Raw genomic sequence first — 17,839 nt, forward strand, 5'->3', positions numbered from 1 at the left:
AAAGTTAGGCATGAAGACTCTGAAGAACGCTTTAGGCACAACCTCCAGATTTTTTTGTCTGACAGAATTCCAACATGAGGAAACCAGAACTATTGGTCATTCTCATTATAGATCGCCATACTCCAAAATTCTGGTTATTGAAAGAGCACATTGCTCTCTGTATCGCAGGCCGCCACCTGGGGCTCATCATTACTTGGTTTCACTTTTTTTTTTTTTTAAGTATCTGACATTTTATAACTAACATACATGGCATTCATCTCCTTGGGCCTACTCCGCCTTACCAAGAACCATGACAAGCGAACTACATCATAGCTTTAGCAGCATACAGTAACACAAAAGAGAAATAGCACTGTGTTATGATTACAACCGTAACCAAAGATTCACCCCCCTTGGAAATACAATAGCGATATAGCTTCAGAAGGGGCTTGTCTTCTCGCAGGTTTAAAGCCTGTACATCTATAGACCTGCCAAGCATTCCAAGACCTAGCAATGGTCCAGTCCTCTCACCCACATCTCGAGTAAACCAGAAGAAACACTCTTCCACACCCTGGTAATCTCCCGCTTAGCCACTAATGGACCCCTAAGTAGAAACGCAGCTTTGTACCTGTTGGGAGTACAGTTCCACCATAACATAGAGCAGTGTCAGTTTGGGATCCAGATTTAAGGGCCATCCTAGCACCTCTCCCATGGTGGTCAGCACTACCCCATTCCAGAATCGATGCATCACCAAAAAGGAACGACTGGTGTGAAAGAAGTCAGCAACATCCCTCCCACACCCTAAGAAATCAAGGGAGGGAGTTTTACCAAAAAAACAAAGCTTACAGTGGGTAACGCAGACCATATAAATTAATCATAACTGTATTATTCGAAATTGTCGGGTAATAAAATTAGAGAGACTCCGTACAGCCCCGTAAAGCTGTTTTTTTCGTGAGACGACCCGAGACTAGGAGGAAAGATCCGCTTTGGAGGAAGCTGGTAGATTGAAAGGAGAAACGCTGTTTTGTTTCAATATCTGCTATTAGAGTACTCCTAAGAGGGACCAGAAAGCAATAGAAAATACCGCCTTGGGGTCTGGAAAGAGGGAAGATTTGGACTACTCCCTGAGCCAAGAGCAAATAAAAAGGCATTAGTGTTGGTACTTGCCGATCAGCAGGAAAAAATAAACTGCACAAAAGGGTTGAGATTGGAATTTAACCATGTAAGAGTAAGGAGAGCTACAACACAAGAGAGAACCAAAAATTAGATTCCCTCGCATGCTGGTCCCTTTAAGCGGATAAAATAGGAGACGCTTTCTATATACATATTACCGAACAAGAAGAGAAAGCTTCCTGATGAAGTGCAAAATAAAAAATTTTAGTTGGAAGAAGACTGAGGCGAACATAAGGATTTCCTTGAAATTTGGCAACGATCCAGTGCCAGTGATATAGGAGAGACATTCATTTTGGTCTTGAAAAAGATGGTCAAAAGTTTAAATTAACCATCGAAACGCGTCGACGCCTGGAATCACATAATCAAGGGATAGAGCTTTCTCCATAGACATTATAAGTAGAGTATGTCCTGGATTAGTCCCTTACATTCAAGTTCCCTGATATGTATTAATATGAAAAATAGGATTGTCTGTTATTTGTTCTCTCCTTTGTCTTTCCCTCTTCCATGATCAGAAGTGGTTTAGTAACCTTTTTAACAAAAACTTTTGGTTTTACTGTCATTTTTTTTAATCATGGAGTGTATACTGATGTATTTCTGAATGTAATTATCATGTACTGTTTTTAAATTGTGTAACACAAAAAAATGTTTTTTTAAGCTGAAAATAAAATACGTTTTTTAAAAAAAATTATTGATTTGTTAGTGACTTTCACTTCTACTATATGGGCTAGAATACTTACCACATACTATCTGGTTGTGTCAAATTAGTTCACCAAGGGATCCCTCTCTTTTTACCTTATTCGAAATTGTCACCATTCTAGGGCCTATTCTTGCAGCTCTCCGGTCCACATCCGTTAGCTCCCCTGAATCTTTTTTCCATGTTGACTTAAGCAAGTCAAAGGTACGAGGTGTATTAGCCATGAGGGAAAGATAGCAGCAAAATCTGCTTTCAGCCCCTTCCTCCTGTCAGAAGTCGAGCCAGCAGGGGGAAAAGGAGAGAGAGAGGACCAAAAGGATATCTCTTTGCACATTCCGGCTGTTGTGCTTGATATGGTCTCTCTACTTGTTGACAACTTCGCTTTAATTTAAAAAAATAAAAAAAAATTGAGAAAAGTATAGGAGGATTAGAGTAGAAATAACAATTTTCCCCATTAGTGCACCTGCACTGGTTTGTCACCATTTAAACACAAATGCTTTGTAAAATTGCCTGTTTGCTTGCAAAGTATTTCAACCGAAGCATTTCAGCCATATCAAAGTAAGATTAACTTCACACCCGGCCTTTGGTAAGCACATACCATCATAACTTAAAATTAAAAGCAAATCTGAAATCCTTCAGACTTTGCCCTCTATCATAACTGCACGTTAAAACAGAAAATGTGCTGTGGAAAGTATGGAGGACTTAAGACCACACAAAGACACATCAAATGATTATTGAATATTTATTAATCAAGTACCAATACAATGATTATAACAAACTGGTTGCTACAATAAATACAGCAAAGGTTTTTAAATAATGTGTTAAGTGTTAAAGTCTTCCTTGCCGCACAAAAGCATTACTGAAGGTCAATTATTTTTTTTGCTCAGTGACATGACTGAAGAGCAACTGCAAACAGATCATGAACTTCAACTCACTGAAAAACAAACAAAGGACCCTCCCCTTCCACTAGGAATGACTTTCACAAAACAGTGCAGTGGCGACAAGACACTGCTTCAAGAAGCCGAATGCAGGAGTTGGTAAAGTGTCCATCTCAGCAAAGGGAGAGAAAAAAGGTAGGAAGAAGGGTCAAAAAGACTTTGGCACAACCAATAAGCAGAAAACGAGGACAGCACATCCAAAGTCAGGGGTGGATATAGTACTGGCAGCTTAAGGCAATCAGTTGGCCATGTGTGGATTCATCTAGATAGCGCATTTAGAAGGTGAAGGAAGACTGCATGTCAATGTTTTAGTCGGTGGCTGTATTGCTGTTTTAGAAGAAACACAATTTGGGACACTAATGTCAAGCTTCTAAAGTGGCTGTGATGGTGGCAAACACTCAAATATAAATGATATGACAATGGGAACTGGATAAACTGAACACGTGCCACAAATCCTTATTAACACATCTCTGACTCCTGCCCCGGAAACCCCAGTTCAACATGGGACATTATAAATATGGAAATTAACATGTGTAAGGGGTTAAATTACTATGGTTATTAATGAAGGACATTTATTTTACAGAATCACCGAATCTATACTTTGATGATCTGTTTTTTTTTTAATCTTTTGATTGCTGTGTTTTGTAAAGTCCCCTAGCAGCAAGATACCTTCGGGGTGATCAATGTTCTTTATAAGAAAGAAAGGAAATCAAATCTAAAACATACACCATTTTTACAAGAGGCAAACTGCACCAAAATCATAAGAGGTTAAAAACTATGGAAAGTTACTATTAAACAACAGTGCAACGGGTAATCCTCTCAAGTAGTCTATTCAAATTCAGGCATATTCTAAAAAAAAAAAAAAATCCAAAACCTCTGCAGGGGTAGTATGTGCTGTCCCTAATTTAACTCCAGTACCACTGATCTATTGAAGAACCCAAGTACTTGATGTCCACAATATGTGCCAAACATTTGTACAAAACTGGCTTTAGGTGTGAATGTTTTTCATATTTGCTGTACTTACCACCATATGGCATAAATTAGACCCAACTAAGTAGTGTCATGCCACATTTAACCACGTTAACTGCAATTTCAGGCTGGAAGGGAACCACTAATTAGACCTGAAGATGGTCTTCCATATTTGCAATTCTAGCTGTCACTAAATCCCACGCTGCACATAGCATCCAAAACACTTTTCAAACTAGACAAATACAATGTAACTTACCCCAACAACTTTTAAACAACTTTTCTTTTTATGGAGATAAAAGTTACATAAACCTTCCCAACAACATGATGCTCAAATCTATTTAATGTAGCAGAGTAGAACATAATTACCACTTATGTTAGTTCTCAAGATGAAAAGACTATAATGGTTAAATCCTTAACAAAATATTGCAATTGTACATATATACAATCAGGAGTAGAAAAGTACATGTAGCATTTTAAAAAAACACGATTTTTCAATATACATAAGATACAAAAATACAATTCTAAAATGCATATTTATTTAAAATGGAGGTGGTAAAAACACTATTTTGACTTAAAGATAAAACATAAAAAAAATGTTAATTATATTTTGCATTGTTTGCCAGAGTAATAACGCTTGTCAAAGTAGGTCCTATTTTTTAAACTGAACCCGGCATGCTACTAAATCGTTTTTTTGTATTGTAAAACATAAGGCAATTGTTAGCCATGCCACTATATGGAAACCCTGTTAAGATGTTCCGGAGGTTCCAGTCAGAATCTTGGTCATGCTAATAACGCCGGGCTCAGAGGAAAGCAGTACCGAACTTGGCGCGTCCCTGATATTCGATGAATTTGCCAAATAGGACACAAAAGGTATTACAAGAGTAACATTCAAGATACCAAAAAATATTCTAGTCAGAGACAAGAATTTATGCTTGACATAGTCAACCAGATAAAACCCAGTTCGCGCAAAAATACACCAATACACATTTTAAGTTCCAAACATCAGTGGAAGATAAAAGAAGCAACAATTGTTCTGTAAAAGTTGATGTGTTGCTGAAATGGCTCAAATGTTGGATTTGACTCAGCGGTGAGATGAGAGATCAAATGTATTTTCATTTCCAAAGGCGAAAAACAATGTTCATTTATACTTTATTGCTGTCGTAATCACTGACCATCCTTTTAATGTGGGCGAGCTTGTTCTTCAATTCTTTGCAGCGTTTCTTTCTGTTCAGATAGTCTGCAGACTAAGGACAATAAGATAAACTCATTAGTAAAAGTCACACGATGCAATGTAGCACCACTAACATGAACCCCACACAATGTATATATGTCAGATGCAAATGACAAGACCTGATGAACATTACACAACGCATTCATCCCTAAATTGATAACCTAATCAAACATAACTAAATGTGTAGGAGGCACATTCCAGCCTTTCAACATGGAAATAGTAAAAGTCAAACAAACATCTTCATAGCGAGAGTGCTTGGCGATTATATCTATACTACTATTATAAAGAGAGAACAGACAGCTTTTGGCAAGGTAAACTCGGGAACCACAGCGCCAATCCACACACCCAATACATTGTTGTAATCCTCAGGGTGTGTAGATGGACATAGGCTGCATAAAATAAAAAATAAACGTAAATTAAAAAATTAAAGTTTAAAAACAAAGTAGTCCCCTAAAACAAGCGCCGGCCGCGACGTAGCGCTGACCGAGACCTACACCTGCGTGATGACGACAGGCGGGGAGGAGCGGTGACGAGCGGCGACGAGTGAAGTGCGGCGAGGAGTGGCGCGGCGGCTCAGGTAAGGCGAGGCGGGAGGCGGTCCGGGCAATGTCGGGGCGGGCGGGGGCCCGGGAGTGGGGGCTAAGTCCGGAGCGCGGCTGAGGTTAGGCAGATGCGGGAGGCAGGCGGGAGGCGGGCGGGCAGCGGTATAGGCAATTTCGGGGTGGGCGGGCGGGTGGCCCGGCCGGGACTAAACATGCTCAAAATGCAGCCCCCAGCCCCCTTCGGCCCCCGGGCAACGCCAGGGCGGGCTGCTAGTTTTTGGTATATAGGAAAAGTATTTTAAAAACAATCTGATACTTCACTTTTTCAAGAATTTCCCCCCTTGAGCTGCTGCACAGTTGTCCATTACATCTAACATCGACAACTGTCTTTTTGATTGCAATAATAGCAGCACTAAACAAGCCATACTTGTTAATGCAGGAGTGCCAGGTGCACCAAGGAACGTGAATAGAGCCACATTTTTTGCTTGCATTCTGAGCTCTCGCCACACGATGTCAGTATACCACAAGATGCAAAGAATGCGCTAGGGTGGGGTTCGTTCACATTCATTCACATTTCACAGTGGAGATCTCGGGCCATAAAAGAAACAAACCAGAGTGCAGGCAAGATGAAGCGCAGTGACGCTTCTTTACGTCTCCTGTGTTTCATGTAGGGATCTGAACACTTAGGGGAGATGCTGGATTTTCGAAACCAGTCTTGAGTCAAAACAGAAGACTGCAGCCTCTACTGACGTGATTGGGGCGTAGGGGCTTAGCTCCACTAGCCTCATGGACCCACCGTCGCAGCTGCAAGGACATAAAATATTGCAATGCAATTTTAAATATCATGATTTCAATAAGCGGCCCGCCGCTGGGAATCGGGCAGCACCCAAGTTATCCGGAGTGCGCTGCGCGCAGGGGGGCTGGACTGCTGCAGCTTGAGTGACAGTCCACACTCACTCAGCTGCAGCAGCAGACAGTACCTATAGTGCGCAAGTGAAGCTTGGGGCTGAAACTAGCCCGAGCATGCGCATAACAAAGTTCCCCTGAGAGAGAGCAACCAGGGGGTGTTGGTTTAACCGGGCTGCAGCCCCCGGCGTTATAGGGCGACTTGGCGAGCAGTCAGTGTGCCCCCCTAGCCAATCCTGGTGCTGCATGCAGCGCCAGGATTGGCTGGTCCACCGCACAGCAATCCATTATTGGATGCCGCGCGTGGGTCGTGCACACTGCCTCAGCCGCACTGCATAATGGCCGATCACTGTGTGACTTCATGTGAAGCCATGCAGTGATTGGCCATTTCAGACGCGCGCAGCCTAGCTGTGACGTCGGTTCTACTACTCTGTAGCCTGGGACTCGCCTTGTGCGCAGGCTACAGCAGTCAGATTGTGACCGGAGACTCCTGACCTGGAATCCCGCTGCCTGAGGCGGTGGCACGACTTTCTCCTGACCTGTGCTGTTGTGCGGTGCCTGACTGTTTTGCTGACTGTTATCACGCACGTGCTCTTCTGGGGTACACTACTGTTATACACTACACTACTAGTTACTACTACGGTCGGTACCACCACCAGGTAAGGCCACAGTGCAATGAGTGCATACAGTTAATAACGACAACATGATGGAGTAGTAGTGTCATTTTGGTTCAGATGTTGCGGAGGCGGACGAGCATTTTTCATTTTGTGGATTAGGACTCATGGCGCCCTGGTTACACCAATTTTGAGGTCACTCACGATAAGCCTAGGCAAATAACTGATCGATTCTCGTGGACTGGGCGGGCTCATTTATAGAGTACAAATGGATCGAGAGAAAAAAATACACGTGTGGCAGCCTGTCGCCTTACTTTACTCGTTAGACAACCTGCTGACTTTATTTTCTCCATTTACAACACAACCTCTTATCGGCACATGCCATAATGTGAAATGCCCCATGTGTTATGACAATGACTGAGCAAATCCTGTTTTTTCAAAAGCCACTTCTAAATAATCATTCCATGGCACGTACTAGTTGTACTCTTATATTCGCACCTGGTATTCGTAAAGCGCGAACTAAATAATCCCCCCTTTAAGGGTCTCTCAAGGCGCTGGGGGTCGTGAGGAAGATTAAGCAAAGCTATTGCCCAGAATCACTGTAGTCACATGGTGCTGGGTCTGGGCTGAGCTGCCGTCGGGGATCAAACTGGGCGCCCCGTGCTGAGTCCGGAGTTAGCCGCCCTGGCCACTGCGCATTCGCAACACACAGCAAGCTTTAGCTTAGCTGAAAGTCCATGTCTGAGCAAAAAGGTAATGTGATGCCAAGGCGAGTAGTTGATGCATAGGCTGCTATCTTGGAAAGAGAATACATTCTCACGCAGGGCAACTATGTTTGAATGCTATTGTTTTAAAAAAGCAGGTCAAGATGGGCACCACATGCTTATACATGCGTTGCAGCCATCTTGGATTGATTTTCTTTAATGTGAAAGGCTGAAAGCTAAGCATTCAAAGACAGGGACATGCTCGTGTATGGTATACATGTGCAGGATAATGTGCATGGAGCGAGTGTGCTACATGTGACTGTGGAATCGCAGGAATCCTTTTCAATTTCCTGAACAAGACAGACAGAACCAAAGTGGTCCATACGATTGTCAATTGCGTGTGTGCCCAGCCCAAGCCTTCCTGAGAAGAGACATACTGTCTTTCGCTCAAAGGGATGTTAAGTTCATGACAAAATATTGAGCGCCCTCAGGTACAGTCTGTGACTGATTCTGGTGCAAAAGAAAGATTGCCCTGCAAAACAATGTTTTTACATCAATTGTATGTAAGATTTCACCTCGAAGAAACATCATGAAAACACACAGTTAATGATTTCAAATTCCAATCAAGGAACTTGCTCCCTGCTTGTCTGTTTCTCCCGCCCAGTACCTCTTGTTCCCTTCCATTCTTCCCTTCCGTTCCTTACTTTCCCCCTCCCCTCTCTTCCCCCTCCTCTCGATTCCCAGTGTTTAGTTAGAGCCAGTGCGCCCTATCGGCACTGGTGCTTTTAAGATCATCAGGTAAGGAGACTCTAATTTACGGGGAGATTAAGCTATTTGTCCGAAATCAAAGTAGTTGAGCCGATGCTCACTCGAACCGGATTCCCAATCTCCGAAGTCGGCTGCTCTTGCCATTATGTCACCCCCCTCTCCCAGTTTTCATAGTTAGCATTTGGTTCTCTTAAGCGGTTTAAGAAGTAACTATGGATGATAGTAGAGCTGTTCTGGTGGCCAATGAGTGTCCCACTCCCACTGGTGTTGAACAGGTTTTTAAGGTGCCAAGCCCTCCTTGATAGAGTTCCTGCCAGGTCCGATAATCATTCAGAGTTCATTGATGCAGAAGTGTTTCATCTAGACGGCCATGTCCATAGCTTGCAGATTGCAAGAGAGAAACTTTCCTGTTTTTGCAATGCAGATTACCCCCTTAAATTGGTTGCTTGATTGGCTTCTTTGGAAGGTGCCAGCAGTTCCCATTTACTCCTGCCCCTGCCTCTTCAACACATAGTGTCTTTCTGGCAGGCATTTTGGTTCAATTCACTGCCACCTTTTCTGCCCCTGCCTGCGGTGGGAAAGGCGATGCATTCGGTGCCATGGTGAATACCCGGAAACTTGATGGAGGGGCCCTCAGGCCAGTTATTCCTCTGGCCCTTGATGCCCTCTGAGTGGACAAGGTCACTATTGCCTGCAGGTCTCGTCTTTTCCTGGTGAAGTGTTAAAATCTGTACCACTCTCTTGGGTCAACACTTGTTTATGGATTTTCAGTTGCCTAGTTACATACAAACAGGTACATCAGTGTAGAGCAACAGTATTGGGACAACTGTAGAGCTTGATATTTACAATATCTATAAGCTTTAAGCAGGTGCCGATATATTAGAATCCCTTATTAGAGGTTCTGGTTTGTCACCAGAAAACTCCTTAGAGAGGTAATGGTGAATATTAGCTTTGTGCCAGGGTTCCCAACTGCCCTGTTAGTATTTAGACAAATAAACCAACAGAATATTAAAGATGCTCTTGAGAGATGAAGGTGCCAGTGACAGGGCTCATGAATGAAATCCCGGACCCCAGAACAGAGCATCCCAGGGCAGGCTGGGACTACATTATTTCCAACCCTTATTATAGCTCCTTATTTCACAGAGCCGATTTGTCAAACTCTAGTTAAATCTCCAAGACACTTGTGCTGAACAAAAAATGCATTTTGGAACACATACCCATTTGCTCAAAACATGAACGATAAACATGTTCAGAAATAGTGCCTTTTCCACCTTCTGCACTGTAGAATTTTGACAGATGGGGATGGGGTCCAAAAAGCACTGGCAAGCTACCGGGATCCTCTTAGTACGAATGGAGCCCAATTACAGAGTAATTTTTACAAGGAAGTTGCCTTTTACAAAGAGATCCACAAACAGGACTGTAAATGAGCACAAAAGGACTCAAACCATAAGATAGGTTGACCCACACAACGAGAGCTGGTTCTTGAACACATGCATGATTTAAAAGGATCAAAAACAAAAGATAATTCTACAACCACACAGTCCCACACAACATGCTATTGCTATCTCGCAATCCTTCAATGTTTTTCTATTTTCTAAACAGAAAGCACGACGAGGCAAGACGGAAAGCAGTAGGGAAAAGTGACAAGTGTGCCGGCAGGCATAAAACTGTCTGGAAGTGAAACTCCACGTTTCTTTTTATTTATTGGTTTTGTTTCTAGTTGTTCTGTAGGGCAGCACGCTCTGTTCTCTTTCATCTATGGCGATGTTAACAGCAACGAAGCAGAGTGAGTAACGTGGATAACTAGGTGGCTGTTAAATGTTAGTTTGAATTAAGAGTGCCTTCACAACAGTCCCTGATGCTCCGCCGCTTTTTTTATTGCGCAGGTTTTATGTGCCCGAACCAGTGGCTGTAAGCACTCTGCAACAGATCTATTGGTAAGTTTGCAATTGTACTTCAAGAGGAAGTTGGCAGGTTTTGGAGGTTTTTTCAGCAGCATACATAAAATATTTGCTTTCTTTGACTCTGGTGACAGACTGCTGAGCAATGTTAAATAAATGCTTGGACTTAGGGGTTCATTTTCCTCTTTCATCTGCCTCTATCTTGCCCCCGGTACAAAAGGGGGTGGTGATGGACGGAGCATCTGAATCAATCAAACACTCACACCCAGTCAAAAGATCTGGGTTTAATCCATCACCGTTCTTTAGCCCACTCTGCCACCCCAGTTCAGACATGGCTATATGCAAATCAGTCTGACCCTGTGCCTCATGGGAACAGTCCAGCCCGAACTGCCAAGCCATGTCTTCCCTGGACCGGAAACAAGCTTCCGAGGACCGGTTTCTGGCATTCCAGCCGTCTTCAGCCCGGCTTGCTTGAATCCAGTGGCAAATTGAGCAAGGGACTCACGTCTGAGCATACCCTGCCACACTTATGTGGCAGGGTAAGTCCCTTGCTCACTTTGCTCACGACACCTTGTTTAGGACACGGACCTGGGTGTTACTGCAAAAACCGGAAAGCAAATGACCGACACTGAGGAGAACTTGGTCGTCATAACTAGTTCAATCCGTGGGAAGGCAAGGAACATATTTCACGGCCCTTTTCCTGCAGTCCTGCATGACCAAGAGTGTTGGTGAAGAGAGTAACCGCAAGTGGGGCCAATTCAAGGTAGGCAGAAGTCTCGTTATGCGCCTAGATAGATCCCTTGTCATGGAGTTGGCTGCACGTTGCAGACTACTCCGGGGCGGCTCTAGGCTCATGGCGGCCCTGGGCAGGAAGCGTAGGTACGGGGCCCCGGAAGAGGGGGTCCGGGCAGGACGTCCCACCGAGGCCATTGAAGAGGGGGGGGTCAGGGTGTTTGGAAGTGGAACAGAGCCGGAGGCCGCCAAATCCCTGCCAGGGGCCACCACGCAAATATGTATCCATCCTCATAGAATTATTATATTAAGGATATATATTGGCATGGTCCCTGGGGTTCGGTGGCCCTTTGCAGGTGCACAGCTTGCACATGCCTAAGGCCGCCTCTGGACTACTGAATTAGGAGCAAACGAGGGGGCGCCTACATTAGAGGAGGTACCTGGCCACAGTGCAAGAAGCTGCACAGTTAAAATTAGAGAAAAATGCAAAACCTTACCAAAAGCAATGATCAACATTTTTAACAGGAAAATTCTTACGGCTGAGAAGGCACACTCTCTTTCTCACACCACACAAATGACATTTTCACGGCAATATTACAGGATGAATCCAAAAATGTCGAAGTGCACCACAAAATAATTGGAAAGGTCACTGGTATGGAAGAAGTCCATAGGAAAAAAAACAGGTAAAAAAAGCCAAAAGGAAATGGCAGCCAGTGCAGAGCGCGGACTACTAATGAGAAGAAAGCCTTATATAACAATAACATGCCAGGGTAGAAGGGTTGCTTTTATTGTTAAACCCTCACAGAACCACTAACTGTTTGTCCAAGACCGGTTTCCCCGGCGGATCAATGGTAGCAGCGCCCTGTGCTCTGCTGGTCGTCTCCCACTGCTGCTCATCACCTTGTGTGCAAAGGGATAAACGAGCCTGAGGAGGCCCTCTTCTGCTGCCGCAGCTCAGACTGGTCCTCTGATTCAAACATGCGAGTAGCCAGTGGTCTACTTCTGGCATTAGTATTACTCACTTCCCAAAATCAATCACTACAACGAAAAGTGCAGAGTCCCGAGTCTAACCCTGGCCAGACTAGTATGAACCGGGCTGAAAGCCCCATAAGAAAACAATAGAACTTATGAACATCTTTTAATAGCACGTCTCACATACCCATCAGAACAGGCTTCTGGCAAAACCTGAAACAGCTGGAGCACCAACCCCCAGGGTTTTGGGATGGCGGCACTGCTCTGCAGCGAGAAGGAGCAGCCAGTGTCTGCAACCAATTCAGAGTTACAGACCGCACTGTAGGACGCAAACCTGCAGGAAGTCGAGTCGAAGAGGCTTCTCGATGCGCCAAGCTGGGCACCAGCTCCCTTTCACGGCTTTTATCAACACTCCCAAACACTTCTTGTGCAAGGCTTTTCAAATAGGCGAGCCATAAGAAAAAAATGGTTTGAGCAGGGAACATCTCTCTCAAGGTTCCCGCCTTACCTTAATGCCTCATCAATGTCCCTGTACGTACACTTGTATATTTTGGTAGCACAAACCCATTTACAGTACAGCGCTAAACTAGCAAGAGGACCAGAAGAAACGGTCCAGGATCGTTAAAGCAGAACACTGCGGGAATCTTACTTTAAATTGTTTATGTGATGTAACATTGATGAATTGACTAGTTACTATAATGGATCAATGTATGAAAACGTTTATACGTTTCTGTAAAATAAATACATGTTAAAAAACACTAAGGTTGGGGGGTTTATTCCAACTGCTTCAAACTGTACTTCTATCGGAACAGATAGGCCTTCAAGCCCTTCCAGGACTGCAGAAGAGTTGAGTGTGTTTGTGTTCAAGTCTTAGAACGGATGGCGAAGGTATACACCATTACAGTCCTTTTTTAGTAAGGCTATATCCTGGCTTCTAGAGTGTCATGTTCGGACTGCGCTCATTTATTTTCTCAGCTACATAAGCAGTTTCTGGCAGTCCTGTATGTGATGCGGCTGGACTGGACGAAGATGCAGGCTGCGAGGGGGAGCTAGTGCTGTTCTTGATATGGTAACACTTCTTCAGGCCTTTAATGAGAAGTGCTGCAGAATACAGTATTGCTTTCAATCCAGCCTGCTTGCAGAAGCCCAAGTTATTTACCTTCGGCAAAATTTCTGGTGGGAACGCCATCTAACTGCAGGCTCCTCAGCTTGCGAATATTACCCAGACATCAGAATGGATGCAGGAATTTTAAATGAGAACTGCTGCACGTGGGTAGGTGGTATTGCGCTGCTCTGCACCAACATGATTCTGCTTCGGAAGGGACAATCCGAGCAGCATATGAGGGCCAACCATGCACTGTTGTCAGCTGCATTTTGAGACTGGTCAGTGCCCTCACACAGACGCAGACCCCCTGGCCAAATGGTATGACCCTTGTGCATATTTCTAGATAGGACCTTTTTAGATGGAAGAGTCCAGTTCACAGAACTGGGAGGTGGAAGGGTCAGTGAAAAATCTGTGGCTGGAGTATCCACCAGAAAGACTGATACTGAAGGTAAGCAACTTGTTCTTCTGATGGCTTCTATCCACAGATAACGAACCTTCTTACTATATACTATAGCAATGCCGCCCCAGTTAGCGAGTCTCCACTTGTTCAGATCAATAAGTCCTGCAATACAGAGCGGGTAAAATGCCCCCTTCCAAAGGACCAGCCTGTCAAGATAGTAGTGCTTTATGAACGTGTGCAATGATGCCCCAATAGCTGATTGACAAATATCCAGGGCAGGCACTCTGCATGGCAGCACAGAGCTAGCAGCTTTGGCGGAATAAGCCTGTAAGCCGCCTGGAGACCACTTCTTAGCTAGTTCGTAGCAGATATGAACGCCAAGGACAAACCATCAAGAGATGGTCTGTTTTTGTACTTCCTTGCCCTTCTTTGCATCAGAGAACCCCACAAAGAACTACCTCCATCAGATATTCCTTGGTGTGATCTATATTAAAGCAGAGCGCTCTATTTGGATCTAGGTGACTCTCTTCCTCCTTGGAGAAACGAGGCAGAGCAAAGAACGCCTGAAGGGTGATAGTGTGCCCAACATGAAACGGCGTAACCACTTTTAGTAGAAAAGTCCAACTTGCTTGAGAATAATGTTGTACAAGATACACGCCAAGCTGATATTAAAGACTGTTTTCGATGTTAGACGAGGTAATGGGCAACGGTGCAGCATTTAAAAGGGGAAAACGCTTCAAAAAGTGAGTACCAAATTCATGTCCAACTGTAACATCTCAATGGGCTTCGGCGAAAAAGTGTGTTGCAAACCTTTCCAAAATCTCATCGTAACAGGGGATTTAAACAAAGGCTGAACTGGCAACTGCAAAAAAGCTGAATGAGCTGACAAATAAGCCCTTAGTAGTGCCCATAGCAAGTCCTTGCTGGCACAGAGACAATACAAACAACCAAACTTCAGACAGCTTTGTCTCATAGGCCTGTGTAGCGGCATGCTTAGCCGCCAAGATAAGTTCAATGCCCTCAGGAGGAAGGTCAAAAGAAATCAAGCTCCATGCCCGGAGGAGGAAATTGAGCAGGCCAGGTGCAGGACCGTGCCCAGCTGCTATGATCAAAAATTCTTCTGAAGTGGCAGCTTCATCAGAGGACAGATGCTCATGCCCTAGAGTTCAGGGTACCACACACTGGGCCCAATCTGGTGCAACTACTATTACCTGGGCTTAGTTATTCCTGATCCTCAAAAATCAAGGCAGGAGCGGTAGCGGTTGTGAGAAGTTGGGCTGATATATGACCACCTTGTATCAGTCCAAACAACCCTTATGGTGATTGGTTGTAAGTCAACCTTATAGACCAGCTATCCTAATGGTAGCATGGACAAAGCAGTCTTAGGCTAAACTCTTTTGGCATGTGAAGCCAGCTGTATTACCATATGTAACCCCCTTATACAACAAGTGAAAGGACACCACACAGGATATATATTCAAAATATATATGTATTTATTACTACAAATAGTCCCCTGAACTCTTTATGAGCACAGAAGCAAACACGTTAAAACAATTTAATTGATAAGTATATGAAAGTTGCACAAATATGGATAGGCCCGGGTGGCCCCTAAAACCATATACTAAAGAAGTGGTATAAGTACCATAAGTCGAAAGGAAGTAAGGCCTAGAAGCCTTGGGAATCGCTGGGGCTATGCTGTACTAACGCAAGTTAGGAACTAGGAGGTCCACAGGATCTGGTTTGCAGTGCGCAAAGTTAGAAGCAGTTTACATTGTAGTCAATGGATGCGTAAAAGTTAAAAAAGTGAAGGTAGGAAGTCTTCCGGTCAGTCTAGAACTTAACCCTTTGGAATCTGGACACTAGGAGTGTTAAACTACTCAGGGGCACCGGATTGTCAGTGTTACCTCACCCACAGGAAGCGGGTGCAGTGGAGCCAAAGTGTGTCGGGATTCTGCAGGAGTTCAAATGGAGCCTTGGAGTGTTGATGCTGCAGGCGACCTGATGTGAAGAGTTCCTGTGGATCCAAGGGTGGATCTGAAGAGGAGAAGACCTGAAAGCAGAGGGGACAATGTTCACAGTCACTAATCAGTGACCGGCGTGGAACCAGGCGTTGTCAGGTGCCAACAGGTGATGTTGTGAAGCTTGTCTCTTCAGCAGTGTGGACTAGGCGACGATGAAGACGACCAGGAGTCACTCACGAGCTGTCCCACGTAGGCTCTAGCTGATGGCGGAGTCGGCTTCTTGATCGGAGCAAACAGGCCTTGGCTAATGCAAGCCACGCAGGAAACAGAGAAGGCTTCTCATTCTAACCAGCAAGGTCAGAGGGGTTGCTTATTTTGGGAGCAGCAAGGGCCAGTCTGGAGCAACCAGACCGGCGTTGGAAAGTTGTCGTTTGGTCGCCAAAATGGCCACTAGCCAATGGACTAGTAACCGGATAGGCGCGTCGAGTGGAACAAAGCAGAAGGGCCCCACGCAGATCTCGTGAGAGTTGGAGGGCTGGTCCTTGGTGCAAATGTAGCTCGGTGGTGGGGCTTCTCAAGACCCCAAGCACAGCGATGAGGGTGCCTCAGGTGCTGCGCAGTCAGCTTCTCGTGGACTTTTCAAGAGGTCCGGTCCCACGTCTCAGGTCGCCTCCACTCGTCTCAGCTTAGCAGGGACTGTGGATCGGGCTGTGAGATGTCTGGTTCTTGTCAGGCTCTGGGCTCGGGCTCCGGCGGGAGGTGGCGGCAAAGCAGTTGTTGATTGCTGGATGGTGCCTGTGTTCACAGGGTGGCCACAAGGGAGATTCTTCAGTCTTCTGAGCAGCAGAACGTCGAAGGTCCAGAGTTTCTTCTTGTGTAGTCGGATTTCAGGGTAATCTGCAGTCTTGGGACTCAGCTCCTACTTTTAAGCCAATTCTAGGGGCTGGACTACCTACTAGGTCCTTCCTATGGGTGGGACCAGGAAGGGGGGTGGTTACACCCCCTTTCCTTTGTCCAGTTTTACGCCAGAGCTGGGGCTGGAGTGCCCAAGACACCGGTTTGAACTGCCTATGCACGGGGACACCTTGTGTGCCCCGGGCATGTCTGATTCTATTCAGCCCTACCTAACCAGATACACAAAATCCTGTCTGGGGTGGTGCTAGCACCTCCCAAGGCAGGAAACCCTTTGTCCAAGCCTCTCTCACTGGAAGGACTCCCAGCAGCAGGAGGTCAGACTTGTGTCTGTGGTGGCAGCATCCATTTTGTGATGCGGAGGCTCTGTTTAACTTTAACCGGGGTTCAGGTTCTGTACATGTTGTGTCCCTCTAAAAGGATGGAATGCTACCACCGTCGCCAGAATTGGCGAGAGGGTAGTATTCCAATTCGTATGACACCTTACTCGACATGTTTTGATAATGTCAAACCAGAGTTAGCATTATAATCGTAGCCCAAATGTCCTGGTCTCTCAGTTCCAGGGGAAAGGCATGCAATTGTAGCGTATCCATAATAGCTCTGATGAACGGGAGCATCTGCGGAGACCTATAACTTTGACATGTTGATAATGAACCCCAAATAGGTGGAGTGGTCACTGTCATCTGAAGGTTGTCTACACCTGCCAGAGGCAAGAGGCAAGCCCACCGTCAGCCAATGGTCAAGGTATCAGAAGACCGGAACCGCCAACGTTCAAAAGCTGTGCTGCAGCCACTGTCATCACTTTTGGGAACACCCAAGGCCTGTGAGCATGCAGGAATAGGTTATAGAAATAAGAGTCCTGAAGTCCAACGCTACCATCCAGTCTCCGGGGTCTAGTGCAAGATCGCCGACATACACAACAGCTTTGGCGCTCAGACTCAGACTCCACCCCCAACCACTGAACCAACGCCCAAGACAATGACCATGAGCAAATGGACTCCGATCAGCATTGAAGACACCCCCATGTTATGAACACCATCCACTACGGCTTTCCTTCCGTCCCATGCCCTCACCACATCTTCAACAAAGCCGACTCCATCACTGCACCCCACCTCCGAAATGTCATAAACAACTCCCTCACATCCGTCACCTTCCCAGAAAGCTGGAAGAACGCGGAGATAGACGCCATACTGAAGAAACCCACGGCGGACAGTCAATATACAGCGGACAGGTTTCTTCGAGGCAAATGGCTCCCTCGACCCATCCCAGTCCGGATTTCGAGCCAACCACAGCACCGAGACCGCCCTCATTGCAGCCACTGACGACGACAGGACCCTGCTT

The 17,839-nt window shown here is 45.3% G+C and overlaps 1 protein-coding gene across 1 annotated transcript in view; it reads right to left on the minus strand.

The window, feature by feature from the left end:
* Positions 1-2,571: 2,571 nt before the first annotated feature.
* The window catches only part of OCLN (occludin), a 183,502-nt gene continuing 168,234 nt past the window's right edge, over positions 2,572-17,839 (minus strand). Inside the window, exon 9 of the mRNA XM_086960820.1 lies at positions 2,572-4,994. Coding sequence (XP_086816946.1) covers positions 4,893-4,994 — 102 coding nt within the window. The 3' untranslated portion in view covers positions 2,572-4,892. The remainder of the gene's footprint in view (positions 4,995-17,839) is intronic.

The sequence above is a fragment of the Lissotriton vulgaris genome, chromosome 3_1 (assembly GCF_964263255.1).
Source record: "Lissotriton vulgaris chromosome 3_1, aLisVul1.2, whole genome shotgun sequence".
Classification (NCBI taxonomy): domain Eukaryota; kingdom Metazoa; phylum Chordata; class Amphibia; order Caudata; family Salamandridae; genus Lissotriton; species Lissotriton vulgaris.